We start from the raw sequence: 12,731 nt of genomic DNA, 5'->3' as shown, positions 1-12,731 counted from the left end.
AGAGTTAAGTTTATGTCCAGGGATAGGGTAGGTGCTAATTAAGAAAAGCCTTTAGTTAATAAAAGGGGTGAGGGGAGCAGGTTAACACGCTTATAGATGATTGCGTACAAAAGGAAATACTTATTTTGGTGGAAAAAATGAGTCAAAAGAGGGAAACTGACTTTGGATAGAGTCATGAAACTCTAATCATAATTGAGATGGACTTATTTTTCTATCATAGGAGTTGTATGAGTCCACCCAAAATCAATATTCTTTCTCAAATTCATAATCCTCGGAGCCCTGATACAATTTTGTAGTCCTCAAGAAATGATTCCTCTTGCCAAGAAAAAACTACAAAACACTTCTATATATTTATTCATTATATTTATTTCTTGTAAAATCCTTTATTGGTAACTAACAATGGTTTTTTATTTCCTTTTATGATTTTTTCTAGGAAGATTTCTACCTTATTTTATAATATCATTAAAGAGATATTCGGAGTCAAGTCAATTTTCTGTTACATAAAGAATGGCATATAGTTGGCAAACAGATCCAAAGCCTAATGAATCAGATGAAGAGCAGTCTGAACAGCAAGAATTTCACCTTGTAACCCAACCCATGCCTTCTAGGCAAGTCTGTCTGGGTTTTGATCACCTAGTAGATGAGATCAGTAATAAAATTCCATTCTATCAGAGTGAAATTGAAGAAAACACCTTTTTTGTGTCCAATGCACCAAACCAGGAAACAAAAGGGTATTCATTGGATAGAACACACCAAATATGCTTGAATGAATTCACTTCTGAAATTCCTGAATTCTCCTGGCATCAAGTTGGGAAAACATCAGCTATTGGTTTTAGGGCTTCTGTGCTACCAAAACCTCAAATCATGAATAAAGACAGCTCCGAAGAAAACTCCATAGGAAAACACCATGGTGTTGAGGATTCCAAATGCAATATTTCAACTCCCTCATCCACTAGTTTGGATAAAATTAATCCACAAAGATTAATGAAAAATGAAAATCCTAACTACCATATAGGATTTGAAGGTAACATTCCCCCTGTACATCCATTCTTCTCAACTGACATCATGCAAAAAGACGACAACAAAAGAAGTGGAAGCATGAACACTGTAGAACCTTCTCCAATGTTCATCAAAGGCTCTTTTCTACCCGAGACAAGGGAAAACACAGGGCCCGAAAACATTGAGGTATGTATGCATGTGGATCTAAAATTATGAATGTGAAAGAGTCATTGAACAATGAATTAGATTAATTGGTAATGAAGGGAGCTAATCTTAAACAGAAATTCCCTGAAGACCTTAAAAGAGCGCACTACAAGGATACTGCCACATAGATGTTCATAGCAGCACAATTCACAATTGCTAGACTGTGGAATCAACCCAGATGCCCTTCAATAGATGAATGGATAAAAAAAAAATGTGGCATTTATACACCATGGAGTATTACACAGCACTAAAAAATGACAAAATCATGGAATTTGCAGGGAAATGGATGGCACTAGAGCAGATTATGCTTAGTGAAGCTAACCAATCCCTAAAAAACAAATACCAAATGTCTTCTTTGATATAATGAGAGCAACTAAGAACAGAACAGGGAGGAAGAGCAGGAAGAAAAGATTAACATTAAACAGAGACATGAGGTGGGAGGGAAAGGGAGAAAAAAGGGAAATTGCATGGAAATTGAGGGAGACCCTCATTGTTATACAAAATTACATATAAGAGGTTGTGAGGGGAATGGGATAATAAACAAGGAGAGAAATGAATTACAGTAGATGGGGTAGAGAGAGAAGATGGGAGGGGAGGGGAGGGGGATAGTAGAGGATAGGAAAGGTAGCAGAATACAACAACAGTCACTAATATGGCAGTATGTAAAAATGTGGATGTGTAACCAATGTGATTCTGCAATCTGTATTTGGGGTAAAAATGGGAGTTCATAACCCACTTGATTCTAATGTATGAAATATGATATGTCAAGAGCTTTGTAATGTTGTGAACAACCAATAAAAAATCATTTATTTTCACAAATTACATTTTCTTGAATTAATAACTATTTCTGGAAAAAAAGAAATTTTTAGAAATTTCATTTCTTTTGTATTTATTTTTGGTAGTTACACATGACAGTAAAATGATCTTGACATATCATACATTTGAATCAGATGGGGTATAATTTCTCATTTTTCTGAGTGTACAGGTTGCAGAATCACATTGGTCATGCAGTCACGTATATACATACAGCAATAATAATGTTTGTTTTATTCTGCTGTCCTTCCTTTCCCCCTTCCTCTCCCCTCCCCTCCCATCACTTATAAATTTTATTTCTAAAGTCCCATTTTCATCAAAGCCAAATAAAAATGTTTCAGTACTTAGATAAATGAATGAAAATATCATAGTTTGAGGTTTAGCTGACAATATTATGTATTCTTTCTGCATTATGCATACACACACATATATTTCATTACATTTATATTTTGAGTCACACTATAATGATTTAAAATTTCATTATCATTATTGGTAGGAAAAATGTCCTTTTACCCAGAGACTCTTAAATTATATTATTGGCTGGCCACTTCTGTTGGGAGAATTCCAGGAGTAGGAAATTAAGTAATTATTGTGCAACTCATCTTAGTAGTTTTATTAGCAGCTTTCCAATCATTTCAGTAACCATAGAGTTTTCTGTATAATATTTGAAGATTTCTGTGCTTAGTACTAAGTCTAGACATAAGTGAAACCAGAGGTAGACAGTAAAAAGAAGAACTGCTATTGCAGCTGCAATTTAGAGGGAGAGGCAACATAATTCTTCACTTCTTCAACAACTTTATCAAACCCTTAAAGTATATAGTGATGTACTAGGAAAAACAAATGCAAAGAAGTAAAGTCATGATTATATGAATTCATAAATAGCATACTGCTCAAATTAACTTGCAAACAAATAATGGCAACACAGTAAAATAACAGAAGGGGTGAGTATCTGGAAGAAGAAACACCCAATTCTACCTGAAGCATTCGCACAGGAGGTAACACCTCAAATGACCTGAATCAAAAGTCAACAAATACTAAGGACATCGAGTTCTTTCCATGGCCGTGTAACAAGTACTAAATTTTCCCTACTGCTGAAAATAACTGTAAACTTAGACAAAATATATGAAGCAGCTGGTTGCAGGCATTGAACAACAGGCATTATAGAACATTGATCCTTCAGAAAAGTGAGACAGGTGAATAACCTAGTTTCTGCCTGAGGGTGGTTTCTGCTGCTTTGCAGTCTGGTGGAGCCTTATTCAAATAGAAATATTACACCAAGCTAGGGAATGAAGCAGTAGTTGAAAGTTGCAGAAGTAGATGTGATTTGCAGGGTGGAGTGCTAGAAAAGAGGGAGCCGTGCAGAGGCCGGAGACCAGGATGCCACAGGAGATTTATTGCACGCTCTTGGCCAAGTTTTGGGATGTGTTTGCAAGGCTCAGTAGATATTGTCAGCTTTTGACTAAGAAGTAAATGGTGATTGTTTTTGCCACACAAAGTAGAAGTTACACGATACAGAAGATATGGCAAAGCTAAAGAAAAGACTGAGCTGAGCACCTCAAGTATTCCAATAAGAGTCCACAAAGCTATTTTCGAAGAGTAAAAGTCATGCTCAAAGGCAAATGCTACACCAACCAAAATGAATATAATTCAACAAAAATTTAAGGCTGACAAACTTTAACCTGTCAAAATAAGTTTCTATATTTTATTTTTTAAAAAAAAATCACAATTCATAACACATCACCTACAATACCTAACAAATAATTACAAATGCATAAATATGTAAAGAAGCCAGGAAGTTTGACCCCAAAAATAATACAATCAGTGGAAAGAGACTCTTGAGATGAGCCAATTGTTGGAATTAATAGAGATTTTAAGGTATAATTACCTAAAAGCATGTTTAAATAAAGAAAAAGATGTTCAAAATGGATAGTACAATGAGAAATCTTAATAAGAAATTAGTGACTATGAAAATTAAGCAAAAAGAAATGAAATGCCAACTAAAGAACTGAAAATAGTATCTGTAATGAGAGTCATAGCATCTGCTTACAAACAGATGGGAAATGATAGAGGAAAGTAGTGAAGTTGAAAGTAAAATAGAAATTCCTGCATTGAAGAGAAAAATAAAAGAGCCATATAAAAATGAGCAGGGATTCAGAGACTTTTGAGACAAGGAGGACAATTTATGAGCATTTGGAATGCTAGCAGAAGATGACAAATAGAGAAAAAAATTAATTTGAAAAACTAATGGTCAGACAAGGGATTAATATCCAGAATATATAATGAACTCTAAAAATTGCCCAGTGAGGTGGCACATGCCTGTACTTCTAGTTTGGGAGGCTGAGGCAGGCAAGTTCAAAACCAGCCTCAGTAACATAGTGAGGCCCTAATCAATTTAAAAAGGGGTGGGATGTGGCTCAGTGGTTGGACATCCCTGGATTCAATCCCCAGTGCAGGACAAAAAAATTCTAAAAATGCTTAACACCAAAAAGATAAAGCACCCAATCAATAAATGGACAAAAGAGCTAAACAGACATTTTTCAAAAGAAATACAAATGACCACCAAATACATGAAGAAATACATTCAAAATCCCTACCAGTTGGGGAAGTGCAAATGAATACTACACTGAGATTTTATCTCACTCCAATCAGAATGGGAATTATCAAGAATATAAATAATAATAAATGTTGGTGAGGATGGGGGAAAAAGGTAGAGTCATGCATTATTGTAGGACTGCAAATTCATACAATTATTCTGAACATTACAATGAAGATTCCTCAAAAAAACTGGGAATAGAACTACTACATGACCTAACTCTCCCACTCCCCAGTAATTATTCAAAAGAACTAAAAACAGCTTACTATGGCAAAGCAGTTATGTCAGTGTTTATAACAGCACAACTCACAATAAACAAGTTATGGAAGCATCCCAGTGCCCAACAATAGATGAATGAATTAAGAAAATATAGTTTATATACACAATGGAGTTTTTCTCAGCCATAAATAAAATTATGATAAATGGATGGAACTAGAGAACATTATGTTAAGTGAAATAAATCAGACTCAGAAAATCAAATGTCAAATGTTCTCTCATCCCCAAACTAGAGCAAATAACTGGGGGAAATGGAGAGGGATCAGATATCATAAAGATAGGGAAGTCAGAGAAGTATAAGGAGGTTGAGAGGGAGGGATGGGAAAGAGGAAGAAATATAGAATAAATTTGACAAAAATTATGCTATGTGCATGTATAAATATATCTCTATGTATTCCACCTTTATGTATATTTCTAAAGCACTAATTAAAAATATGTAAATGAGAAAAAAAGTAGTAAAGATCAGAAAAATGTCTCAACTTTAGTTGAGAGTATTCAATGATAGATCTAAGAAGTCCAATATATCTGAAACAGAACTTCAAAGTTAACTACATGTAGACCTATTATACTCAAATATCTAAAACACAAAGTTAAAGAGAAAAATCTTAAAAGGAAGCTGGGGGAAGGTGGGAATTCAAAGAGTGGAGTGAAAATCTGAATGAAAACAAACTTCTCATCAGACACAATGGAAGCCAGACACAGGTGAATGATACGTTTAAGTTATTCAAAAGAAAAAATAAAAATGAATGCACACTTTTATATCCACTAAGTGTGTTTCAATATTGAAATAAAGACACTGCCATACAAACAAGTATTGAGAGAAGTTATTCAGCTAACATGCCAAGAGGGAGTACCAAAGTAAATGTTTCACACACAAAGTAAATGACAACAGATGGAATCCAGGAAGGGGGAAAGTGTGATCAAAATAGTAAGTGTGCTGAATAATACAAAATGCTACTCTTAATTTTTTAAGAGAGGTGACCAAATCAAAATAATAGCATGCTATAATGGGACTTATTGTTTATGCAGAAATAAAATATATGGAAATAACAAAAAGCATGAGAGTGGGGTAAATGTCATTCTTGCTATCATAGATTTTAAAATTTTAAATGTATGTTCCAACATTAATTCTAAATAAACTGAGATATATTAAGGATGCATATTGTAATCTTTAGAGTTAGCACAAACACTAAAAAACATACAAAGAAACCAAGAAAGGAACTAAATGAAATAGGAAAAATATCAAACTGAAAAGGGAGAAAAGAAATTCAATAGGAGAAACAAGTAGAAATAAATACAAATACAATAGTCTGAAATAGGACAACCTACATAAATATATTTAATATAAATCTTTCTGAAAACACATAAATTGAAAAACTAGATTAAAAGAGAAGACTCAACTACTGTCTGAAGCATATAAACTTAAGAAACAAGGGCACAGATATATTGAAGTAAAATAAACAAAACGAATTGACACTACCAAAGAATGACAACTGTTATGCTCATTAGTATCAGGAAAAGTATAGCTAAAAACAGAATGTAATTAGAGAAAAATAAATCATTTTTAATGATGAAAGGGGCAATTAAGAAGAGATAATAAATGTAAATGCATATGTAGCTAATAATAAAGCTGCAAAATACATAAGGCAAAAATTATCTCTTTTAAAAGCAGTCATATATGTATACTCTAACTGAATTATTTATGTATGTTCCCAAGAAGTGAAGCATATGCCCAAATAATTACTTATATATGAAATATATAATAGTTTTCTTTACAATATTTAAAAGCTAAAATAACCCAAATGTTCATCAGTAAGAAGATGACTAACAAATTGTGAAATAGTCACACAAAGAATTGTTACTAATTCACAATAAAAATGATGAACTACAGATATGTATTAGATTATCAGTACATTTCAAAAATAGATGTGATTTAAGAGACAAAAGCCCAAACAAGAGAACATATACCTAATTCATGATGATAAAAATCTGATAATAGTAGTTACCAAATAGATTTGCAGATGAATTTAAAGGAGATGTGTGGGAAATGTTCTATATTTTCATCAAAGTGTTATGTATATTCCTCAAAATTCAAATTATATTCCTGAAAATTTATGAATTTTTCTATATTTAATATTACCTCAATAAAATTAAAAATAAAATTCAAATAAATATTTAAACAGGTCAAAAATTCTAGTATCGTATTCATCTTTTCTCTATATAGATCTATATTAATAAGGAAGTTTTTATTTTAAGCCTACAGATTGTTCCATTCAAATCATCGAAGTAACTCAAGGCACTAACACGACCCTGACCTCCTTTTGTGACAAAGTAAAAAAGTGAGTATTGCTATTTCATTAAGTTTTGAAGTTTCTAAATTTAATGAATGAATTTGTCTATTTTTATAATATAAAACTGATTAATTTTGCATATAAAATGTCAAAGTTCTGGTAACTTGCAAATATAGTGAAATATAGAAATTCTTGAAATCATTAATTGACCTCTATTGTTTTTTTTGGTCTTATAGACATATTTATGTTTGAAAATTCAATTAAAGTTAAATGTTTCATAATTTCAGAATATCTCTTATTGTTTGTTGGTAGTTTGATTTGTACTAAATTAACTTCTCACTTAATGACAATCTATCTAAGGCCCAAATTAACAGATTAACCTTTTTACATGGTACATTCTGTTTAGAATTGAGTGAATGCCTTCCTCATGTTAGCTAAATCTTATCTTGATTGGATGGACAGAATTTTAAACATCTTAAATGAATGTGTGTTTGTCCTGTGAAAACCAAATTGATTACTAGAGGATATTAACAAATACGCCATTGATCTTTTTGCTAATCTAAAAATGAATCCATGATGTAAAGATAGATTTTTTCAAAGACAAATTTCTTACTAGTGATTAAAATTTATATAATGCTATCTGTCCTTTGCTAAGTTTTGAAAATTTAATTCATTAGCAATTTAGTTGCTTTTTTTTTCATCCATTGATGGCCATTATTTTAAATGTACTAAATATACATGTTTGGGTTAGAGATTTGAGTCATTTATTTAATGGGTAGTTTAAAGGCTATTTCAGTGTGAATATATCAGAGAAAATATTTGGTATTTGTTTTTTGGGGACTGGCTGACTTCACTTAGCATTATCTTCTCTAACACCATCCATTTACCTACAAATGCCATGGTTTTGTTCTTTTTTAATGCTGAGTAAAATTACATTGTGTATATATGCCACAATTTTTTATCCATTCATCCACTGAAGGACATCTAGGTTAGCTCCACAGTTTAGTTATTGTGAATTGTGCTGCTAAAAACATTAATGTGACTGTGTGCCTGTATGAAGACTTGAATTGGGTTTCAACATACTTTATATACAAACAGAGATACAAAAATCGTGGTATATATGTGTATTAAGAATTGTAATACAAAAAAAAAGAAGAAGAAGAAGAATAGCATTACCTTAGATTAGGTAGAGGGAAGTGAAAGGAGGGGAAAGCAGGGGATGTGTGGACAAGAAAGATAATAGAATGAAACAGACATTATTACTTTATGTATATATGTGACTGTATGACCAATGTGATTCTACATATGTGTACTCAGAAAAATTAGAAATTATATCCCATCTATGTATGATAAATCAAAGTATATAAGTGCATTCTACTGTCATGTATAACTAATTAAAACAAATTAAAATTTTTTTTAAAAAAATTGCAAAATATCATTGAAAGAAATTTTTTTAAAAAGAAAAAGTAATTTTTTAAATTTCTTGTTCAGGTTTAAAGTTATCAATATCCATTCTTTTGGAAATACACTAATCCCTGTAATAAAATTGCTAGAAATTTGCCACTTTAAGTCTAAATTGTGGTCATTCCTACCTGTTAAGCATGAGAAATAGCTCTCTTAATACTATAAGACATCATTTCTTGGAATAACACACTAACAGAGCACTTATTATGAGCTCATCTGGCAGCTCTTTTTTGTTTTTAAAGCATACTTTTATATTCTTAGGTCAAATCTTATAGATGCAGTAGTAACATAAAAAATGTTTTATATGATGTTATGTTAGTAACTTATTTTGATGCATTTTCCAAACTCTTAAATATACTTTTTATCAGTGGTGTTTTCTGCAATAACCATAAGAACTAAAACAAACAACCAAGCATTAACCTTAGAGTAGTGAAAAGGAGACATGGATTATGTTCAAACTTACTTTTCTCAGTCTATAATAACTTTTACTTAAAAACAGTCATTTTTTTAAATGATTAAATGTTCATATGCATAGTTACATTATACACAAACATACTATTCGTTCATTAAATATTTTTGAGGATCCACTATGTGCGGGGCATTTTTAATTCAAAAGGAGATGAAATTGAATTTAAAAGCCAAGCTACACAATAGGTTTATCAAAACCAGGAAAGTCATAATAGAACAGATTTATATATCTAATTACACTTATTTTTCCTAATACTTAAATAAGCATACTCCAATATGCTGTTCACATTTCTTTTCTACTCCTTTAGAGAGATTTTATAATTTGTTGGCTTTGGTTTCTTATGGCATACTTTAAAGCCAGCTCTTTTAAGAAATTGAAACGTTCTTACAAAAAAATGTTACATAATACTACAGCATATGCATGTTTCTGATCCACAGAAGCTCCTCAACAAAGGTTTACAGAAGAATGAAACACTAATTTACATTTTAAATTTAATTTCCCAAATGGTTTAAGCTGAAATCCTGAATGCATTGAGTAGTATCACATCAGAGAGTAAATGCTAGTCCTAAAGCCTCTCCAGCCAGGATTCCAGTCTAGACCTTTGTGGCAGGGAGTAACAAAGGAGAGTGGCCCCCATATTTATGCTGAGCCATGGCTCTCAAACTGCACTGCCAAAGCAGCAGCAGCAGCAGCAACTGATTTGAGAACTTAATTTTAGGGTAAGTTTGGGGCCCTTCACAGATATATTGAGCCAGACTCTGTGGGAATGGGACCCAGAGCACAGGCAGATACTGATCTAAAACGGGCCCATTGAGTGACTATGCACTTGTCCATCAGTCAATAGAGACAATATTTCAATGGAATCTGAAGAGTTAAACTCTGAGCTACTTTAAGGGCTGGACACTATTTTAGCACTGCATAAATATAGTGAGTGCTAAGAATGCAAAGTATAATATAGAATGTGTGATTTTCCATTTAGAAAGGTTAGGTATCAGAATAATTGACACTAAAAACCCTGCAATTACATTTTTCATCATCAAAAGCTTTTTAAATGCCTACTTGTGTTTTAGACAACTTTTTCACTGCTGTGACTAACAAACCTGATCAGAACATCTGTAAAGGAGGAAAGTTTTATTTAGGGGCTCACAGTTTCAGAGATCTCAATCCATAGACAGCAGACACCATTTCTCAGGCTCAAGGTGGGGGTAGAACAAGATGGCAGAAGAGTATAGCCAAGGGAAGCAGCTCACTTCTTGACCAGGAAGCAGAGAGAGAGATTCTAAGCTCCAGATACAAAATATATACCCCATAGCCATGCCCCCAATGAACTGCTCCTCCAGCCACACCCCACCTGACTCCAGTTACCACTCAGTTAATCCCATCAAGGATTAATTCACTGATTAGGTTAAGACTCTCACAACCCAATGATTTCTCTGGACCTTCTTGTATTGTCACACATGAGCTTTGGGGAATAACTCACATCCAAATTATAACAACTTGTAAATATGTTTATATTATGCTACATGTGGACATAAAACATGTATCTAAAAGAATTAAATTATAGTAATATACAATGATAATTATGCTACTTTACATTGCTCCATACTCTAAAATTTTACATGGCTTTTCTTTTTTAACCCTCACAAGAAGTCTTCGAAGTAGATATTAACCCCCACTTTAGTGCAAAGTAACTAGTCAACTAAATTGCCTCTGGCAATTCCTAAGTGGAGACATCAGGATTCAAATTCAAGTCTTCTGCTCCAAGAATAAACTATTTTGCAATTCCTTGACTTGTTTATGTAATAAGTAATTGTTTAGAATAGATGCATGACTTCTAGGCTTGATTATTTGTGGAAAATCCAAAAATTCAAAGAAAACAAAAAGACAAAACTAATGTTTATAAATTAGACACAAATAAGGAATTTATTTACCAATATCTCTAAATCCAAATGAGTGACTTGTACTTTGACAACACAAGGCACAAGAAAAATCCGAGGGGAGGAATTCAGGCATCAAAAGAAAAGGAAATGATGCAAGTAATAATTTTCAGAGTGAATTGTCATGTCTTACATTTATGAAAATGTACTCTTAATTATTTCAAATGAAGGGCGCCAGGGAAAGCCTGGAGAACAGAGCTTCACACTTGTTCTTGATACAAGTGTAATCTCTACCTACTGACCCAAGTGAATGCACTGTACCATAATTAGTAACTGAAGGTTTTCATGTTTTAAATTTTATAAAGCAAAACACTGCAGAAGATCTTTAAAATTACTTTGTGAATGGTACTTTTAAAATGAAATCATGCAAATCTTGTCCTAAGCATTTTTCTTCCATATACTTTTCAGACTGAGAGAGGCATATCATGCAGCTGACATGAATTCCAACTCTGGAAAGATCTGGAGCATCACTACAGCATTTCCATTTCAGCTCTTTTCTAACACCAAGTTCAATATAAATATTTTGGCTGAAAATTCAGCACAACTACTTCATCTTATGCCATATGGTAAGCAACTTGTAATTAAATATAAAAATCTTCATAGAGCTGGTATTGATAGCCTTGAAATTATTAAATGCTGCTACAAACATTGATGTGGCTGTAACACCACAGTGGACTGATTTTAAATCCTTTGAGTATAAACTTAGGAGTGGGAAAACTAGGTCAAATGGTAGTTCCATTCCAAGGTTTCTAAGGAATCGCCATACTGCTTTCAAGAATGGTTGCACCGATTTGCAGTCCTACCAGCAATGTATGAGTGTGCCTTTCCCCCCCACATCCTCACCAACATTTAGTGTTACTTATATTCTTGATAATTGCCATTTTGACTTGAGTGAGTTGGAATGTTAGTGAAATTTTAATTTTCATTTCTATGATTACTAGAGATGTTGAACATTTTTTCGTTTCTTTCTGAATATTATTCAGAATAAGTATTACCATCTTTATTACCATAAAGAAGAATGAAATTATGGCATTTGCCAATAAATGGATGGAACTGGAAAATATCATGCTAAGTGAAATAAGTCAATCCCCAAAACCCAAAGGCTAGATGTTCTTTCTGATATGTGGATACTAACTCATAACAAGGGATGGTAGAGGGGGGAAAAACACAATTCATTGGATTAGACAAAAGGGAATGAAGGGAAAGGGCTGGGTGGGGGGAGAGACGAGAACAGCAAATGACAATAGAATGACATAACTTTCCTATCCTTATATATAAATACACAACCAGTGTAACTCCACATCATGTACAACCTAATTAGAATAATATATACTCCGTGTGTGTATATTATTTCAAAATACCTTATACTGTCATGTATATAAAGGAAAAATATAAAAAAATATAAAAATAAAAGGACAGAAACTTTAAAAAAAGAAATCAATAAAAATTATCCTATGAGATACTGTTTTACTCTCAAATGAAATAAGAAAAAAAATAGGTGAGAACATTAGTTAACATTGGAGGTGGGAAAGTTGAGGCATGGTCTTCTAGATCACTCTTCAAATAGCTCATCCCAAAACATTTTGTTTTCCTACTACAATACTTAATAACAAGTATGGAAAATATCCATATTTTTTTAAAATCTAAATTTCAAAAAGATAAGAAATAAAAAGGAGACATAAATG

General features: G+C 32.6%; 1 protein-coding gene across 1 annotated transcript in view; it reads left to right on the top strand.

Moving 5' to 3' along the window:
- The first annotated feature begins 507 nt into the window (after nucleotides 1-507).
- Pik3c2g (phosphatidylinositol-4-phosphate 3-kinase catalytic subunit type 2 gamma) overlaps nucleotides 508-12,731 on the top strand; it is a 318,773-nt gene continuing 306,549 nt past the window's right edge. Inside the window, exons 1-3 of the mRNA XM_078015186.1 lie at nucleotides 508-1,185; nucleotides 7,142-7,224; nucleotides 11,455-11,612. Of these exons, the coding sequence (XP_077871312.1) occupies nucleotides 508-1,185; nucleotides 7,142-7,224; nucleotides 11,455-11,612 (919 nt within the window). The remainder of the gene's footprint in view (nucleotides 1,186-7,141; nucleotides 7,225-11,454; nucleotides 11,613-12,731) is intronic.

The sequence above is a fragment of the Ictidomys tridecemlineatus genome, chromosome 6 (genome assembly GCF_052094955.1).
Source record: "Ictidomys tridecemlineatus isolate mIctTri1 chromosome 6, mIctTri1.hap1, whole genome shotgun sequence".
In the NCBI taxonomy this organism is placed as follows: domain Eukaryota; kingdom Metazoa; phylum Chordata; class Mammalia; order Rodentia; family Sciuridae; genus Ictidomys; species Ictidomys tridecemlineatus.
This window is presented reverse-complemented; position numbering and strand designations above follow the sequence as displayed.